Raw genomic sequence first — 19,121 nt, 5'->3', positions numbered from 1 at the left:
CCTACTATATTTGTGGGATGCCAGTCAGAGGACAGAGTGAGCTCCCTCCCTATGTCTAACCTCTCAGATGCCGTATTTTCTATTGACTGCAGCATCTAAGGGGTTTAACTGTTGGGATAATTGTTATGTCCGATCCTGGCAGTGAGAGCAGTGTGCCAAACATATAATACAACTAGTACTCAAAAGTGATGACACTGTGATGTTATAGCACAGTGCATTAATACTTGTTATAAGTTCAGTGAGTCACTTAGCACTATGACTAAGAACAGGTTACATGTTCAAAACACAATAGCAAGAATGTGTTATGTCAACTAGATTGTTGTTAGAGATGACAAGGGGAATTCGATTTGCACGGAAGCCGTATTTCCTCATGCTTCGTGGTAACGAATCACATTTTTTCCTGAAATGGCTGCTGCAAAGAACTCTGGGAAGTCTGGATCACCCAAAATGCCATGCATGCAGCCCAAATAAAAAAAGCCATTCAGTGGTGTAATTATTTTGTGAAACAGCCTTTTTTGGGAAAATTGGCCAGTAGTTGTAACTAAGGTCAAGGACAATATATGTCCTTTACAGCCCACTGGGCAAATGTGGTTCCTGCCCAGCCACACCAGCAACTTGACCAGGTGATGCTGCTTCCGCCTCCATGTTCTCACGCCATTGGTCCTGCGACAATGTTCGTCTCTGCCTCCTGTGAGCGGTAGTTTTCTTTCAGGGGATCATCCTCACAGATACGGCTTCAGGACACCAGGTTTAAGGTCCAAACAGGGCATTTATTGTGGCACACCAGCAAAAGCAAAACAAACAAAACCATAAACACTCGCCCGTTCAGGCTTTAACTAAACACAGTATTCCTGACTCACCTAAGTTACCGTTCACACACACGTGAACCCATGCGGCTTTCCCAGCCAATGTCCCACAGCCTCCTGGCTGTACAGAGCACATTACACCCACTGTCTTTAGTCCAGTGTCTCTTGTGGGGGATTGGGGCTCAGAAGTCGGCATGACCATGGCCCTGTGACCCTCCCAGGCGTCGCTTCGTCCCCCAACTCCAGGCTATCTCCCAGCCTCGTGGTCCCTTAGCCTTGCCCAGCTGAGACCAGACGCACAGAGCCTCCAGGCCTCTGTCCATGGGTAACACACTCCCCCCTTACTGACACCCTGGGAGGTGCTTTATGCCAGCCTGAGTACCTCCAGTTGGTCTCACCTGTGGTGGAATAGGGGTGTGGACCGCACTACCCACTCCTTCCTTGCCTCTAACCTGTGTGAGACCTGTCACTGTCTCACACTCCTCATCCTCCACCGAGTCCTCAGCCTCCACTGCAGGGACAATTGAATACTGATGGATTACTGACCAAATGCTGACCGAGTGAAGGCTTATGCTCCACAGACAGGATCCGTTTTTTGTGGGTTATTGTTCTGATGGATCAGAGGAAGGGCAATATAATCAGTGACATGAACACAAACTTACCGCTGACACCCTCTCCACTCTGTCGGGGGTCTCTACTTGTATAAGCGTTTAAGGCTACATGCACACGAACTTTGTTTGTTTCCATGTCTGTTCAATTTTTTTTTTGCGGATAGGATGTGGACCTATTCATTTCAATGGGTCCGAAAAAATGCGGACAGCACACCGTGTGCTGTCCGCATCAGTATGTCCGTTCCGTAGACCCGCAAAAAAAATAGAACATGTCCTATTCTTGTCCGTTTTAGGCACTGTTACAATGGATCCGGAAAAAATGTTGTGATGGAATTTTTAATGTGAAGAAATAAAGCGTGGTAAAGTGTTGGATCGTTTTTCTTTCTGTTGGATTGCCTTGTGGTCAGAGCAGGATCCTTGCACTGGATGGGAGATAGGCCCTGGAGCTGGTGAACTAATGCTTCCTATTCTAAGCATTAACTAACTGTTCTCTGCGTCTCTACTCTGCAAATGAGTGTGAAGGGGTTAATATTGGTTTAGATAAATTTATGTAAAATTGTTTGAAGAGAAAACCAAGGCTACTTTTACGCTTGCGGCAGAGGAATCCGTCTTACAAATGCATTGCAAGAACGGATCCGTCTGTCCGTTTGTCACACAGACAAACGGATCCGTTTAAATTTTTTTAAATACATTTTTACCGGTCTGCGAATGCCGAATCCAGCACTAATACATTCCTATGGAAAAAAAATGCCAGATCCGGCATTCAGGCAAGTCTTCAGTTTTTTTGGCCGGAGATAAAACCGTAGCATGCTGCGGTATTATCTCCGTCCTGATCAGTCAAAAAGACTAACTGAAGACATCCTGATGCATCCTGAACGGATTGCTCTCCATTCAGAAAGCATGGAGATTAAACTGATCAGTTCTTTTCCGGTATAGAGCAGCTAGGACGGAACTCTATGCCGGAAAAGAAAAACGCAAGTGTGAAAGTACCCTAATTCTGTATTTGGCCCAGGGCTGGCACTTATTCACCCTTCCCAACATCAGCATGACAAAAAAGGAGCATTAGACTACTTTCACACTAGTGGCACGGACCTTAGGCAGGCTGTTCCATCGGGTGAACAGCCTGTCGGATCCGTCCTGCCGCTAGTGACCGTGTGCCCCCAGACTGCCACCCCGTCCCCATTGACTATAATGGGGGTGGAGTTCCGGCCGAGGCACAGCAGCGCACGGCGAGAGGCTGCCGGAATAAAACTACGACATGTCCGACATTTATTCCGGCAGCCCCTCGCCGTGCGCTGCCGTTCCTCCGCCGGAACGGAGCTTAGCCCCGCCCAGGCCAGTTGATACTAGTCGTGATGTCACTGGGCCTGCGGTAAACAGTGAGAAGGCCGCGCCGCTGCTGGAGCGCCGCTGCCTTCTCAAACAGCTGATCGGCGGGGGTCCCGGGTGTCGGACCCCCGCCGATCAGAAGCTGATGATCTATCCAGAGGATAGATCATCAGTTAAAACAAAGTGCAGAACCCCTTTAACAGAAGACTACTGTTTGCAGGGTCTGCACATATGTTTTAAGGCACATTATATTTTTTTATTTTTTACAATGTGTAGCTTCAATTTTTGAACTTTTCACATGCACATACATATGTTCCATTGCACATACATATGTTCCATTGTCCACCGATGCATTTAGAGCACAGAGTCTGGGCCAGTTATTATGAACTTTATGGCTACTTGAACCACTGCCATATGGTGTCTGATTCTTTGATGCATTGGCATATGGTCTCTCCCGGAGGAGTCACCTCCATTTTTACACACATGTTGCATTTTGTGTATTTAATAAAGATTATTTAATTCTTTATTTAATCAGATTTCAGTTAAGAAAATACTTTTATATATAGAACAATAATAACATGCACACAGTACAAAATCTCAAACGTTGAAATACTGAAGGAAGGCATTCAGACATTTTCCAGAATGTATGCAGTGAACTACAAATGAAAATACAGTCACTAGTAAATAAACACATTTCATGCTATCTCAAGTGAAACTAATGGATGGGAAAGGGAAAGATGGAAGGGGTGACAGGAATATTTTCAGCAGGAAGTTTCCAGCAAGGGGTAAATAAGCTTAGCAGAGAATAAATCATTTCTGAAGTGAGATATATAGGAGCAATTACTGGCAAAGAGGAGCTCACAACCCTGTATGATCTCAAAATTCCTGGATGCCAGATTTTAAGAAATTTAGGATAAGTGCATGTCCCCCAGTATGCCAGCTCTCCTAACCTATACAAATGATCCCATGTATTCATCCATCTTGATGGAAAGCTTTTTGTTTCTTGTCATTTAATACATTTTAATATTTTAGGTGTAAAGGCAAGCAAAGTAGAAAGTAGAAAACTGTGATCAAGTTAAAATCAATGCTTCTAGGCAAAGTGAATGTATTGTATAATGTAAGTTTTATTCCCTTTGGCCATATGTGCTAAGGTAGCTCTGAAGGTCAATTTGTAGCCGAGGAAGTGGCTAGGGAGTAAGATGAAACGTATTCTGAATGTGGAGGGAAGCCCTAGTTTAGGGATTTTCTATTTGGCTGAAATCTTTGAAATTATTTGAACCTCTAGGGTCTAGGCATATGTCTAAGTCCAGTTTGCTAGGGGGAAGGGAATCTAATCCTTTCCCAAACTGTGGCTCAATGAATGGCCTTGTAGTATTGGGTCCAGTAGAGTCGACCAACTTCTCCTCTTCCAGAGTGTCTAATAAGACTCCGTTTTTGTTTCTTCTGTAAATACCAAGAGCTCATTTTCTGAAGGAGTTCTGCAGCCTGTTTGGGAGAGTTTGAAAATAATAGGGTTATTGATTTGACTAGAGTCCTGTAGCCAGACCCTGATGTGAACAGTGTTGGAAAGATTATTGTTATTTTATACATATATATTGTAGGTACGGTATAATATACAGCCATGTAATAAATATTTATTAGTGCAATACATTTCCCAAATTACAGGGCTAAACACAATCTTTTCATGAAGAAAGTTCAAGAGAACCTAACACAAAGGAAATTTAGAATAGGTTGTGCATGGTGAGGATTTGGGGAGGCCCTAAATGGAGGTAATAACCTTTTATTACTGTACTATCATTTAGCACTAGCTGTAACTTACCTCTTACGTTTTATAATCCAGCTGGAATGACTTTGAATTTGGACATGATGATGAATTTTCACTTCCACAATAGAAATGATGGTTGACACTACTCTCATCTCATACTGTAGGGCAGAGGCTTCACAGACAATCACATTCAACATTGGTACTCTCCAATAAAAGTCCAGTTTATATATCACATACAGTGCAAGAAAGGAGCAAGTAAGTCCCACCAGTGCACAGTTCTCAAGGCCTAATAGGATTGAGCGTCCTCACGCTTAAATCTCTTTGTCCTGCAGCACCAACTAAAAAACATTTCCAAACATATCATCACTATATATATATAAGGAACAATATTTCTAAGGCTACTTTCACACTAGCGTTTTTGCTGGATCCGGCAGGGTTCAGCAAAAACGCACCCGTTACTGATAATACAACCATCCAAAACCACGGATCCGGTTGTATTATGTATTATCTTTAACATACCCAAGACGGATCTGTCATAAACTCGGACGGATCCATTTTCTATTGTGTCAGATTGCATCCCAGGACGGAAAGCAAACCGCAGCATGTTGTAAGGTGGTGTACAGTATGCTTCATAGAACCTAAACTAAACACCTTTCCTAAGTGCATGAATCCATAGTATGAACAGTTACCACATATGTGGTTTCCCGCCTGGGTACGTTTCTGAAGCCGGATACTTTTAACCTTTCCTGGATAAAAATCCCTCAATAGTTCATCTGTCAAGCTGTTACACCTGCGGAACGCTACTATGGGCAGTTTTTCTGCATGCTCGGCCAAATCTTCATCTGAGTGAGTTATGTGCCAGTTCTTACTAATCATTTGACTAAGGCTCCATTCACACGTCCGCAATTCTGTTCCGCATTTTGCGGAACGGAATTGCGGACCCATTCATTTCTATGGTGCCCGGATCCGAAATTGTGCTGCCCGGATCCGAAATTGCGGAACGCACATTGCCGGTGTCCGTGTTTTGCGAATCTGCAATTTGCAGACCACAAAACACTTACGGACGTCTGAATGGACCCTTATGTGATCTGACAGGGGACTAAACTTAGATGAAAAAACAAACCTATTGTCCTGTCTATATTGTAGGGATTTGCTCTGGTAGGCAGGTTAGCGGACGCAGTATAGAGGCAATCACAAAGTCTTTAACTTAAATAGTTCAGTGTTTATTCACACAGAAGGCAAAACAAAATTACAGTTTGCAGTATTGGTGTTTGTTCACACCATGGAAAGTCCACAGAACACAAACGTTCACCTTGTTAGCGGTTTCTCATCAGCCATCCACAGCAGGCTTTAGGGGGCCTGTTTCCCAGCAATGCGGCTCTCAGCCCTTTAGCACTGCACACCTCATGCAGATCCAAAACCACAGCGTCTCCAGAGCTTCACTGTGAAGTGGAGGATAATCCACACAGCTGAGACTGCTGACTGGGTTTTGATATCCTAAAGCAAAACCAATTGTTTTGTTCCTGAATGCAGATGCAACAAAAGCTCTGAAAACGTTCCTTTTTCCCCTGCCGGCGCGCTTCTCTAGACATGCTTGAAGTCAAGGGGGCAGCGGCCTCCTTGCTTCAAGTCAAGGTAACATGCCCCCTGCCCCTGCGCTGTGACTGACAGCCGTCAGTTTGGCTGGCTTTGCGGAACTCTCTGCACAAGCGCTGTCAGTCACAGTGAAGAGGCAGAGAAGGGGGCGTGGTTACCTTGACTTGAAGCAAGGAGGCCGCTGCCCCCTTGACTTCAAGCATGCCTAGAGAAGCGCGCCAGCAGGGGAAAAAGTAACGTTTTCAAAGCTTTTACTGCATCTGCCTTCAGGAACAAAACAATCGTCAGAAACACACTGCTGGCTACTCTCAGGTACTGCTGGCGTTTTCAGATGTTTTTTGGAGGTGACAGGTTCCCTTTAAATGTGTTGTCCGATTTCCAGTATTGATGACCTATCCTCAGGATAGGTCATCAGCTGTTTGAAAAGAACGCAGCGCCCCTGCCAGTACGGCATTCATTTCACTGTTTACCTGCTAGCTGTCAACATTGAAGCAGTGAGCAAGTGTATTCACTGCAACTGCTCCTTCCCATTCAAGTAAATGAGATGGAGAAGCTGTAATTAATGTGTACCTACCTGCCGCTGCAATATCGGCAACAAGCAAGTAAAAGTGAACAGAACGCAACCTCTTTAAAGGGAATCTGTCACCTATTTTGACCATATAAAACCGTTAACATAGCATTGTGCAATAAAGTACATTCATTCCAGCATGTGTCCTGTTTCTTTTATTCAACTTTTCATTCAGATGAAAAAGCGATTTTTCTGATATGCAAATGAAGTCTCAAGGTGCCCAGAGGGGCGTTATTACTCTGCTCTAGTGCCCAGTAACGCCCCCTGCAGTGCCCAGCCCGCCTTTCTTCCAAGCCCAGCACGCCTCCTAAGAAATCAATGTACTCCTACATCCTTGCCGAACGGCGCCGCCCCCTCCTCTACGTCATTTAATTTATTCACTGCACCGTCCTTGCTTCCTCCTCTCTTGGCCTCCGAAATCCCGCGCAGGCGCAGTATCGCTGAGTGCCTGCGCCTGTATGATATTCCTGCTCCTGAGGGCAACAGCCTCAATAGTGTCACTGGGCATGCGCCGAGCCCAGTGACATAATCAGAGCGCTGTTGCCCTCTGGAGCAGGAGTATCGTACAGGCGCAGGAACTCAGCGATACTGCGCCTGCGCGGGATTTCGGAGGCCACGAGAGGAGGAAGCAATGACGGTGCAGTGAATAAATTAAATGACGTAGTGGTGGGGGCGGCGCCGTTCGGCAAGGATGTAGGAGTACATTGATTTCTTAGGAGGCGTGCTGGGCTTGGAAGAAAGGCGGGCTGGGCACTGCAGGGGGGCGTTACTGGGCACTAGAGCAGAGTAATAACGCCCCTCTGGGCACCTTGAGACTTCATTTGCATATCAGAAAAATCGCTTTTTTATCTGAATGAAAAGTTGAATAAAAGAAACAGGACACATGCTGGAATGAAGCTACTTTATTGCACAATGCTATGTTAATGGTTTTATATGGTCAAAATAGGTGACAGATTCCCTTTAAAGGGAGTCTGTCACTAACCTGACCGGTTTTAAACCAATCACGTAGTGCAGTGGGACACAAAGACATGACACAGATGTTACCTTTGTTTCATTTTTCAGATCATCCAAATTGCCCAAAAAGTCATTTTTATGATATGCTAATGAGCAGTCGCAAGTGCCCAGGGGCGGAGAGTTTGCTGAATGTACCCAATTTCCCCTGCCTCACTCGCGCCTAACTCCTCCCCTCAGTAAACTCAGGACAGCCCTCTGGCTCTGTGACATCATATTTCCCTATAGGCCGTTCATGCATCGCAGAGGCACAGAGATATTCAGTGCGCATGCGCCAATTTTACGCCAGTAACTGGCGCATGCACACTGCATATCTCTGTGCCTCTTCCCACTGTGGGCAGAACACTGCGCATGACCGGACCCGGCAGCGATGCTCGAATGGCCTATAGGGATATATGATGTCACAGAGCCACAGGGCTGGCCGGAGTTTACTGAGGGGCAGAGTTAGGCGCAAATGAGGCAGGGGAACTTGGGCACTTTCAGCGAACTCTCCGCCCCTGGGCACTTGCGACGGCTCATTAGCATATCATAAAAACGACTTTTGGGGCGATTTGGATGATCTGAAAAACGAAACAAAGGTAACATCTGTGTCATGTCATTGTGTCCCACTGAACTATGTGATCGGTTCAAAACCGGTCAGGTTGGTGACAGACTCCCTTTAAGACATGAAGAAAAGACATAAGCAATCTTTATAGCTTCCATGCTGGCAGGTTAATAATAAAGATACATACCGACAGAAGAGGTCAGCAAGATCACCATCTGCAGCCACAGTAGATATCAGCTCTCTGCTAGGAGTCAGAGCAAGATAGTGCCACTGCTAGGCAAAACTATAGCAACACATGTTCCAAGACCTATGTCGAATTAAGATGCAAAAGTACATCTTGACACATTCTAGATGACTCTAATATCCCCCAGAATGAAAATAACTATTATACTGTATATCTCTCAAAGCCAGCCTCCATATAATACTCAGTTCTATAATTATTGATGCTGACTTGGCAATATACTTTCCGGGCAGCATCTTGATTGGTTTGGTCCCAAAGGTTGCAGCTGGTGGACAGTTTTATTTCAAGATTTGATGTCCAACATATATTTATTTACACATGGTTGGCTTTCTTGTACCAGAACCAAAATGGCATCAGCAGTCTGGCTCGATAAGTACAGTCAAGAGGCAAGACATCTAATAAGGTATATCATTCTTGGTCACTATGTCTTAAAGAGCACTTCCCTGAAATAAAAAATAGAAATTGTATAAAATTTTTGTTGTTGGTTCATCCTCTACTATTAAATTTTCTTCTAACTTTTTTGTTATATCTGTCACTGGCACAGCTGGAAAAACCTTAATGGCCAGATTCTAGATTCCCAAACACTCTGTACAGTTAGGCCTAGTCATGAAATAATATGGATGATGTGTTTCTTCAGAAGATGGCAGAATTTTCAAGAACTTCTCAAGAATCTCCAAAACTGGTTGACATCTACTGTAGGAGATACAGTGGCTTCCAGATTGGTTGTCACTCACTTTACATGACAAAAAATTAGAAAAAACCTTTATGGACCCATAAAGACAGGAGTTCTTCATACTGTACATTTATAGGTGATATGATCCATGGGTTTCTCTGTCCATTGGCACTAACACACTAAGGCCCCCTATATACATTTGGTCATTGTTAGCCAATACTTTAGGTCATTGTTGGCAATTTTTGGCAGGACCGGTCAACAATCTAATGTGTATAGGAACCTCAAAATTTTCCTCTGACACATGATGTTGGTGGAGAAAAGAAATGGGTATGTTGAATTGCAATACTCGATCATTTTGTTCTCACAGAGATAAGCCGCCTCCAGAAGAGATGTTTATGGGGAAGTCAGGAGACATTGCTATTGAAAGTTTACGGGGCACTTTTAGGAAACCAATCTGAGATTCAAGTGCCGCAAGCCCTGAAAGAGTAGAGCAGCGGATGAGAGTAGCAGTGGCCCTGGCTGCAACAGATATTCATATAAATCACAATGGCAGTTCTCAAACTGATGCTTCCTAGGGCTGGGCAGTGGCAGGAGGGTGCACCCTTTCATCCCTTGGAGAAAACACTGATGTTGGGGCTCCTGCCTGATGGTAGTTAGGGTACATATGATGTTACATGTTTTTTATGGGTGCAAGGCAGGAGGTGTAGGTGCTCTGACCGGCAAATGATGCTGAAGTCAGTAACCAGGCCAGTTGTAGACCAAGTCTCTCATTACTGAAGTGCAGAATGGGTGTTGGAGTACATCCAAAAATATGAAAACACAGTTCCAAACAATTTACATTGCAAATTATAGAGATAGCAATGTATGTATATAAGAAAGGATGAAGGTAGTAGTACTCATTTCTCCTATCTCTACAAAGTTTCTATCTCTGCAGAATCTAAGATTGGCAATAAGATTCTTGTAAGCTTTTCTGCAATTCCCAGTCGAGGGGTACAGTATTAAGATACGGCTGGCCAGGACTGTGTCAAAGTGTGGAAGGGTGTTTTAGCAATGTCCCTCTCACTGCAGTAAAGACTTTATCAGCCTTGAGCAGCGAATACCTTACTGACTGACTCCAGTGCTTGGCCATGCAGATTCTGGACCTTTTAGTTCTTTCTTTTCTTTCTCTATGGAGTACTGTAGAGTAGAGCTTTTATTTATGCAAATCTCCTAGTAGTGAGTACATGTAGCTTCTCTCACTTCCTCAGCCAACACACTACTCCTGAACTAGTCCATCTCCTAGCTACCTACAAGAGCAGAGTCCTGATTGTTAACCCTGACTGATCCATATAGAGTTATACTGATTTATACAGTACATCAGGATATTATACAACAAGAAACAATTTGCAAGTACCCTATTCTGTGGTACTGCACATGCCATATTTCTCTTAAATAGGAGGTAGGATGAGAACAGCTGCTAAACCTACCTTTTAAGGGTGTAATGGCCATAGGCTGTCTGTTCCTCATCCTATTTCTGCTCTTTCAATAAACCAAGATTACAGCTATGGGTGAGTACTTGAGAATTTCTTCCTGCTTATACTATCTTTTAAAGAGGTTCTCCGGGAATTAAAAAAATGAAAATATTTACATATTACTTTACTGTAAATATATTGCCAAATACCTTTCATTAGTTATAATGGCTCGTTTTATCTAGGGGGCAATCATCAGGGAAAATAAAATGGCCTGGTCCTATTAGTACACACAAAACCTGTCATAATCACAGCAGGACAAGTTACTTCACAGCACTGAGGTAAAGAGCTGCCTCATCCTCCTCTCAGCTCTACTTGGCAGGGATTATGATCTTCAGCTGAATCTCTGTAGGAATGGAGTTCATGAGGAGACATGGAGTACAGGGAGGAGATGGGGACAATGAGCAGCAGCACTTGCATGCAGTCTCCATTACCACAGTACCACAGTCTGTCCTGTCTGTCCTCTCTGTACTTCATGAACTCCATTTCTACAGAGATTCAGCTGAAGATCTTATCAGCTGTATTCAGATCATAATCCAGGACAAATAGGAGAGGAGGATGAGGCAGCTCTTTAGCTCTGTGTCCTGCAGTAACTTGTCCTCCTTTGTGATTAGGACAGGTTTTATGTGTACTAATAGGATGGCGGCCATTTGACTTTCCCTGATGATTGCTCCCTAGATAAAATGAGCCATTATAACTAATAAAAGGTATTTGGGAATATATTTATAATAAAGTAATATTTAAGTATTTTCATCTTCTTAATTCCCCGAGAACCCCTTTAAGGATGCCTCCTTTCTTTGTCTATGCCCCAACTCTCAGCTTCTTGTAAGTCTTCTGGTTGCATTACACTCAGTTCATTATTCTCATTGAAGTGATCAAGAGGGAAATTTTCATGAAGGTGAAAATTCGATTGAGAAAGTTTAAAAATTTTCGTTCCTGAGAATGAGGAATACACCTTTTAAACTTGCAATACTTAAAAAAAGAGAAGAAAGAGAACAGAACTAATGGTCAAAACTTCTAAAGTATTATTTTTGAGACTTGAAAAAAAACTAAAAAGTAATTTAGAATCCTCATGATGGCAGAATTATTGTATGAATTAAATAGTGCAGCCTCCTGGGTATGTAAATGATTAAACTTTGTGAGTAATTTCAAATGTCATGTGCGATCTTTTCGGATTGTAAATTATCGATAGCTAATCTGTTCTCCCTGTTTTGTCATGCCCGTAGGGAAGCCCGTTGTACCTTCAGTCAGACCGCAATATAACTTTCAATATTCTGAATGAGGATATGAAGCCCGTCACTCAGCTTGTCACAGGTAAGAAAGTCTAACGGGCTTGTAAACCTATAACTTGTCCAAGGATTCCAGGAGGTTGATACAAGGACTGTGTTTACCTTCCAGTATTGAGTACATGAGCACATTATACAGTTGTGAGCATTTTTAAAAAATCCCTATGGTTCACGCCTTTTCATTATGTGAATATGATAAATAACACAGACAGTATGGTTTACTGGTTTTGCTCCAAAATTTGTCAAAAATAATTTTTAATAAATTTTTTATCCAAATCCTTTTGTGCTCTGAAAATCCCACATCAAGAAGAAATGTCAAACTCCTTTATTGGAATGTCTTGGTTGCAGAATTGCATAGTTTAGGATCTTTGGTCCAGAAATCTGCTAGTCCAGCATTATCCTGGCCTAAGGATGGAGGCTTCTATTTTTTACTGTTTAAGTGGAATGATTTCCCATTATCTATTAAAATTGCATGTTCTTGTTCCTAGTTCTTCTTTGTTGGAAGGGTCTACTGAAAATAAGCTGATCGTAAGATAGGAGCCCTATCTATTAGCTATTAACAGTGGTAGGAGCCTCACAGTTGTGTACAATTCCCCTGCAACACAACCACAGGGGATATTAGCAATTGCATGCTGCCAATTTAGATCAGTGGAATGCCCATGTAATGCCACAATGCTTACTTCTCTAAAAACAGAGACACTTATGGCAGACTCTAACTCACTGAGCTTTCTCCAAATGACTTAATGAGATTCAAAAATGTTTTCTAAACCAGACAAATCTTTTAATCATCCTGTGATTAATGTAAAAAGTGAAAACCGGATATCATATAGTGCATGACAACCTTTTTCCAACAAAGTTAGAACCAGCACTGTACCTCACATGGAAACAGAGATTGAAACTCAGGAGGGGTCGGAGGGAGGTGCCCTTTCTCAGGGAGTGTTTCCTGTTTGCTGCCATTAGTGCCAGTTGAAGAATGGAACTGAGCATGTGTGTCCACCTTAGTGAGGTGGACAGAGAAATTAGAAAAAGATCAAGCAGATAGATTTCAATGAATAGCTCAGTGGCTATGCTACATTTTTATTACGCGCAATTACAAAAGTATTCAGATCCAGGTGCTGATTTTAACATGGTAAAATATCATTCATGGAACAACCCCTTTAAAGCAGATATTTAGTTGTAAAATGCTGACATTCGTTCTACAAGTTCATCTTAAAATTTTTTCAAAATTTTGATCTTTGATTTGCTCAGTTATACTGTATTGACTCTGCCTTCCAACTTCTCAGCCCCCTTTTAATTAGTATACACAATTAAGCCAAGATAAGTGACCTTCTATAATGCAGTTCCTCTGTTGTTAACCTTTAATCCCATCCCATCCAATACAATTAAAGACAAAGAAATCTAGAAAAAATGTCCAGATCCCTTTGTTCCCTCCAACTGGACACTGAACAAAAAGGAACCAGCATACAGTTGTGCAAATAACCTTCTTCAACAGCTGGAGAGTGGGAGCCATATTCTTCACAGCTTGGTGGTAGAGGAATGCTGCCACTGTTTATTAATAGGTGCTCTAGAACTTAAACTAAATGAATGTGGAGAATATTTCACCTTCAAATGTTTTTGGGGAAAAATGCATAGCAAAATACTCTGAAGGACTCTCTAATGAAAAATTTAAATGGGAAACACTAGTGTGACATGTTGGCACTGGAGAGCAGACACTAGGGAGTTGGTACCTTATTGTACTATGGGTCAGAATTCAATTTTGTATTTTATTTAGTAATGTATTACTTTTTAAACATTAACTTTTTGAGCAATTTAATCCTGTACAAACATACTGTGTGTACATTAGTTATAACAATTTTTTTTATTTGGAGCTGCTGGTAGAGTTATAAAGTCAACTGTATTCAGCTGGACCCATACATATATATGTGTAGCTCTCTTAGTTGACCATAAAGGAATGATTTGCTTACTGAATTTCCTGCTACAGTGTCACGGATGGAAGGCACCTCTGTCCCTACCTACTTGCACGACCTGTCCTATCTGACGGCGTAAAACTTGTCAGCAGTCCTTAACTTAAATACGTGCAGGGGCCTAAAAGCAAAGGGAAAACCGTGAACAGAGTCAGGGAAGCAAAAGTCAAAAACAGGGAAAAACACAATAGCAAGGTCACAAACAAAGCCGAGGTCGTAAGCCAAGAAGTCACGTCAAATACAAATGGAGGTAGCGAGGTCGAGGTCACAAACAAAGCCGAGGTCAGAACAAGCAAGGTCTCAATATATAAAGAAGGCTGGTGAGGGTAACTAGACCAATCACAGGCAACCTGTGACCAGCAGGCTGCCTGTTTAAATAGCAGGAACAAGTGAGTCACATGACGTGGCCAGCGTCACGTGACCCAAGTCCAGCCCAAACCATCTGAGCGCCAATTACTCACGATCGGCGCTCAGTTCACAAATCAGCTAGGAGGAAGCCGGCCGCGCTGAGGAGGCGTGCGCGGCCGGGTCATCCCCACCCGCTGGTCTCCATGGAGACGAGGGCACCGGGCACATCTTTGCTCCTGCACAGAGGCGGGATGCTGGTGGCACAGGAAGGAGGATGTGCGTCGCCGGCTTCCCGTTACAGTACCCTCCCTTCCACGAGGGGCCACCGGACCCACAATCACTGGAGCGTGTTTTTCTGGGTGAGTTATATGGAATTTTCTCACCAACCTCGCAGTATGCATCCTACTAGCCGTCAGCCAAGACCTCTCCTAAGGACCCAAACCCCTCCAATGGACCAAATATTGAAGAGAATTCCGGACCTTTCTAGCATCCACAATCCTAGAAATCTCAAATTCTGGTTGACCGGCAACCTCCACTGGTGACGGAGATTCCTGTGTAGGGGATACAGGCGTATGCCCTGCTTCCTTGTTATGTAAACACTAAGGTGGTGTTGGACACAATAATAAAAAATATTTTTTTCAAATTTGAGTGTGCTGTGGATATATATACACATAGGGGATACAGGCGACACATACTTTTTGAGTAAAGATTTGTGAAACACATTATGAATACGAAAAGGGTCAGGCAATCGTAACTTAAAAGACACAGGATTAATAATGTCAATAATCTCATATGGTCCAATAGACCGTGGTGCAAACTTATTGGCAGGTACCTTCAAGGACAAATTCTTGGTGGATAACCAAACTTTATCACCTAACCCAAAATCTACTCCTCGAGTGCGCTTTTTATCCGCATTAGTTTATTGAATCTCTTGGGCTTTTTTCAGGTTCGACTGAACCTGGGCCCAAACTGTGCACAGTTCTTTAGTTACCAGATCAGCTTCCGGAATTTGTGAGGAAGATGGCAAAAACGAACTAAAACACTGATAGAAACCAAGATTGCAAAAAAAAGGAGACATACCATAGATGAGTTCACCTGGTTGTAAATGTCGAATTCAGCCAGGGGCAGATGTTTCACCCACAGCTGTTGGTTGTCGGACACATAGCACCTTAGATACTTAGAGGTTTCTCTTGGTCTGGTTGGACCAATATTGGGACGTTAACAAAACACCTCTTGAGTGCTTCAAAAGCTTTAATGGCTCCCGTTGACCAATTCAGTAAATCTGCCCCATTCCTAGTTAGGTCGGTGAGAGGCTTAGCAATAACAGAATTTTTTTTAATAAATTTTCCAGAATTATTAGAGACGCCCAAAAAATGTTGTAGCTCTTTAAGGGAGGAGGGTCTCACCCATTCTAGAATAGCCTGCACCTTTCCCAGGCCCATCTTAAAGGATTGGGGTGTGAGAATGTATCCCAAAAATAAAATTTCTTGTACCCCAAAAATACACTTTTCCTGTTTAGCGAATAATTGATTCTCATGAAGAACCTTCAGTACCTGTCTAATGTGGTTAATGTGAGAATCAAAATGTCATCCAAATACACAATCATGAATTTCCTAATAAACTGTCTGAAAGGATCATTAGCAAAATTTTGGAAAACTGCAGGGGCATTACTTAACCCAAATGGCATCACTAAATATTCATAATGGCCCTCAGGGGTATTAACCTCTTAAGGACACATGACGTACCGGTACGTCATGATGTCCTGGTACTTAAGGACACATGACGTACCGGTACGTCATGTGTTGTTCCGATCACTGCCGCCCAGCCGGCAGTGATCGGAACAAGGTGCCTGCTCAAATCATTGAGCAGGCACGTAGGCTAAATGCGCGGGGGGGTCCCGTGACCCCCCCATGTCGGCGATCGCAACAAACCGCAGGTCAATTCAGACCTGCTGTTTGATGCGCTTTTTGAAGTTTCTGATCCCCGGTTTATAATGTCCAAAATATATCTGTATCCCCCCCCCCCCCTGCACCCCTGAGTGATTTTAGCCCGGTGGGAGGTGCAGGGGGAGGGTTGCGGGCAATGCGGGCAGTGCGGGAGGCGGGCGGTGCGGCAGGCGGGATCGCGATCCCCCGCCCGCCTCCCCTTGAATAATCGTTGGCGTCTAGTGGGTATACCAGGGTGCCAGCACATTGCTGGCACCCTGGTATAAACGGCTGACATCGGTGATGCGATGTCAGCCGTTTAACCCTTTCCATACAGCGGTCCGTACGGACCGCTGTATGGAAAAAGTTAACAGTAAGAGGGAGCTCCCTCCCTCTCCCATCGGGGGGCTGCAGTGCCTTTGCAGCCCCCCGATGGAGAGGGAGAGAGCTCCCAGACAGCCCCCCGACAGATCCCCTCCTTACCCTTCCCCGTCTGCGAAGTTCTGAGCAGACGGGGAAGGTTCCCATGGCAACAGGACGCCGTCTCAGGCGTCCTGCTGTCCATGGCGCTGAACAGATCTGTGCTAAAAGGCATAGATCTGTTCAGACAAAGTGTAAAATACAGTACAGTACAATATACAGTGGGGGAAATAATTATTTGACCCCTCACTGATTTTGTAAGTTTGTCCAATGACAAAGAAATGAAAAGTCTCAGAACAGTATCATTTCAATGGTAGGTTTATTGTAACAGTGGCAGATAGCACATCAAAAGGAAAATCGAAAAAATAACTTTAAATAAAAGATAGCAACTGATTTGCATTTCATTGAGTGAAATAAGTATTTGAACCCCTACCAACCATTAAGAGTTCTGGCTCCCACAGAGTGGTTAGACACTTCTACTCAATTAGTCACCCTCATTAAGGACACCTGTCTTAACTAGTCACCTGTATAAAAGACACCTGTCCACAGAATCAATCAATCAAGCAGACTCCAAACTCTCCAACATGGGAAAGACCAAAGAGCTGTCCAAGGATGTCAGAGACAAAATTGTAGACCTGCACAAGGCTGGAATGGGCTACAAAACCATTAGCAAGAAGCTGGGAGAGAAGGTGACAACTGTTGGTGCGATTGTTCGAAAATGGAAGGAGCACAAAATGACCATCAATCGACCTCGCTCTGGGGCTCCACGCAAGATCTCACCTCGTGGGGTGTCAATGGTTCTGAGAAAGGTGAAAAAGCATCCTAGAACTACACGGGAGGAGTTAGTTAATGACCTCAAATTAGCAGGGACCACAGTCACCAAGAAAACCATTGGAAACACATTACACCGCAATGGATTAAAATCCTGCAGGGCTCGCAAGGTCCCCCTGCTCAGGAAGGCACATGTGCAGGCCCGTCTGAAGTTTGCCAATGAACACCTGAATGATTCAGAGAGTGACTGGGAGAAGGTGCTGTGGTCCGATGAGACCAAAATAGCTCTCTTTGGCATTAACTCAAATCGCTGTGTTTGGAGGAAGAAAAATGCTGCCTATGACCCCCAAAACACCGTCCCCACCGTCAAGCATGGGGGTGGAAACATTTTGCTTTGGGGGTGTTTTTCTGCTAAGGGCACAGGACAACTTATTCGCATAAACGGGAAAATGGACGGAGCCATGTATCGTGAAATCCTGAGCGACAACCTCCTTCCCTCTGCCAGGAAACTGAAAATGGGTCGTGGATGGGTGTTCCAGCACGACAATGACCCAAAACATACAGCAAAGGCAACAAAGGAGTGGCTCAAGAAGAAGCACATTAAGGTCATGGAGTGGCCTAGTCAGTCTCCGGACCTTAATCCAATCGAAAACCTATGGAGGGAGCTCAAGCTCAGAGTTGCACAGAGACAGCCTCGAAACCTTAGGGATTTAGAGATGATCTGCAAAGAGGAGTGGACCAACATTCCTCCTAAAATGTGCGCAAACTTGGTCATCAATTACAAGAAACGTTTGACCTCTGTGCTTGCAAACCAGGGTTTTTCCACCAAGTATTAAGTCTTTTTTTGTTAGAGGGTTCAAATACTTATTTCACTCAATGAAATGCAAATCAGTTGCTATCTTTTATTTAAAGTTATTTTTTCGATTTTCCTTTTGATGTGCTATCTGCCACTGTTACAATAAACCTACCATTGAAATGATACTGTTCTGAGACTTTTCATTTCTTTGTCATTGGACAAACTTACAAAATCAGTGAGGGGTCAAATAATTATTTCCCCCACTGTATATTGTACTGTACTGTATTATACAGACATCAGACCCACTGGATCTTCAAGAACCAAGTGGGTCTGGGTCAAAAAAAAGTGAATAAAAGTGAAAATAAAGTAAAAATCAAAAAACACATTTATCACTGATTAAAAATGAAAAAAATAAAATTCCCTACACATGTTTGGTATCGCCGCGTCCGTAACGACCTGATCTATAAAACCGTCATGTTACTTTATCCGAACGGTGAACGCCATAAAAATAAAAAATAAAAAACTATGATGAAATTGAAATTTTGCCCACCTTACTTCCCAAAAAAGGTAATAAAAGTGATCAAAAAAGTCGCATGTACGCCAAAATTGTAACAATCAAACCGTCATCTCATCCCGTAAAAATCATACCCTACCCAAGATAATCGCCCAAAAACTGAAAAAACTATGGCTCTTAGACTATGGAAACACTAAAACATGATTTTTTTGGTTTCAAAAATGAAATCATTGTGTAAAACTTACATAAATAAAAAAAAAGTATACATATTAGGTATCGCCGCGTCTGTATCGATCGGCTCTATAAAAATATCACATGATCTAACCCCTCAGATGACCACCGTAAAAAAATTAAAATAAAAACTGTGTAAAAAAAGCCATTTTTTGTCATCTTACGTCACAAAAAGTGTAATAGCAATCAATCAAAAAGTCATATGCACCTCAAA

General features: G+C 43.2%; 1 protein-coding gene across 4 annotated transcripts in view; it reads left to right on the top strand.

The window, feature by feature from the left end:
- SGCD (sarcoglycan delta) overlaps positions 1–19,121 on the top strand; it is an 836,092-nt gene that overhangs the window by 712,103 nt on the left and 104,868 nt on the right. For all 4 annotated transcript variants that reach the window (XM_040440010.1, XM_040440019.1, XM_040440029.1 and 1 more), the window contains one exon: positions 11,879–11,966. In XM_040440010.1, the coding sequence (XP_040295944.1) occupies positions 11,879–11,966 (88 nt within the window). The remainder of the gene's footprint in view (positions 1–11,878; positions 11,967–19,121) is intronic.

This window comes from Bufo bufo, chromosome 1 (assembly GCF_905171765.1).
Source record: "Bufo bufo chromosome 1, aBufBuf1.1, whole genome shotgun sequence".
Lineage (NCBI taxonomy): Eukaryota > Metazoa > Chordata > Amphibia > Anura > Bufonidae > Bufo > Bufo bufo.
Note: the sequence above shows the minus strand (reverse complement) of the source record. Positions and strands in the feature narration are given on the sequence as shown.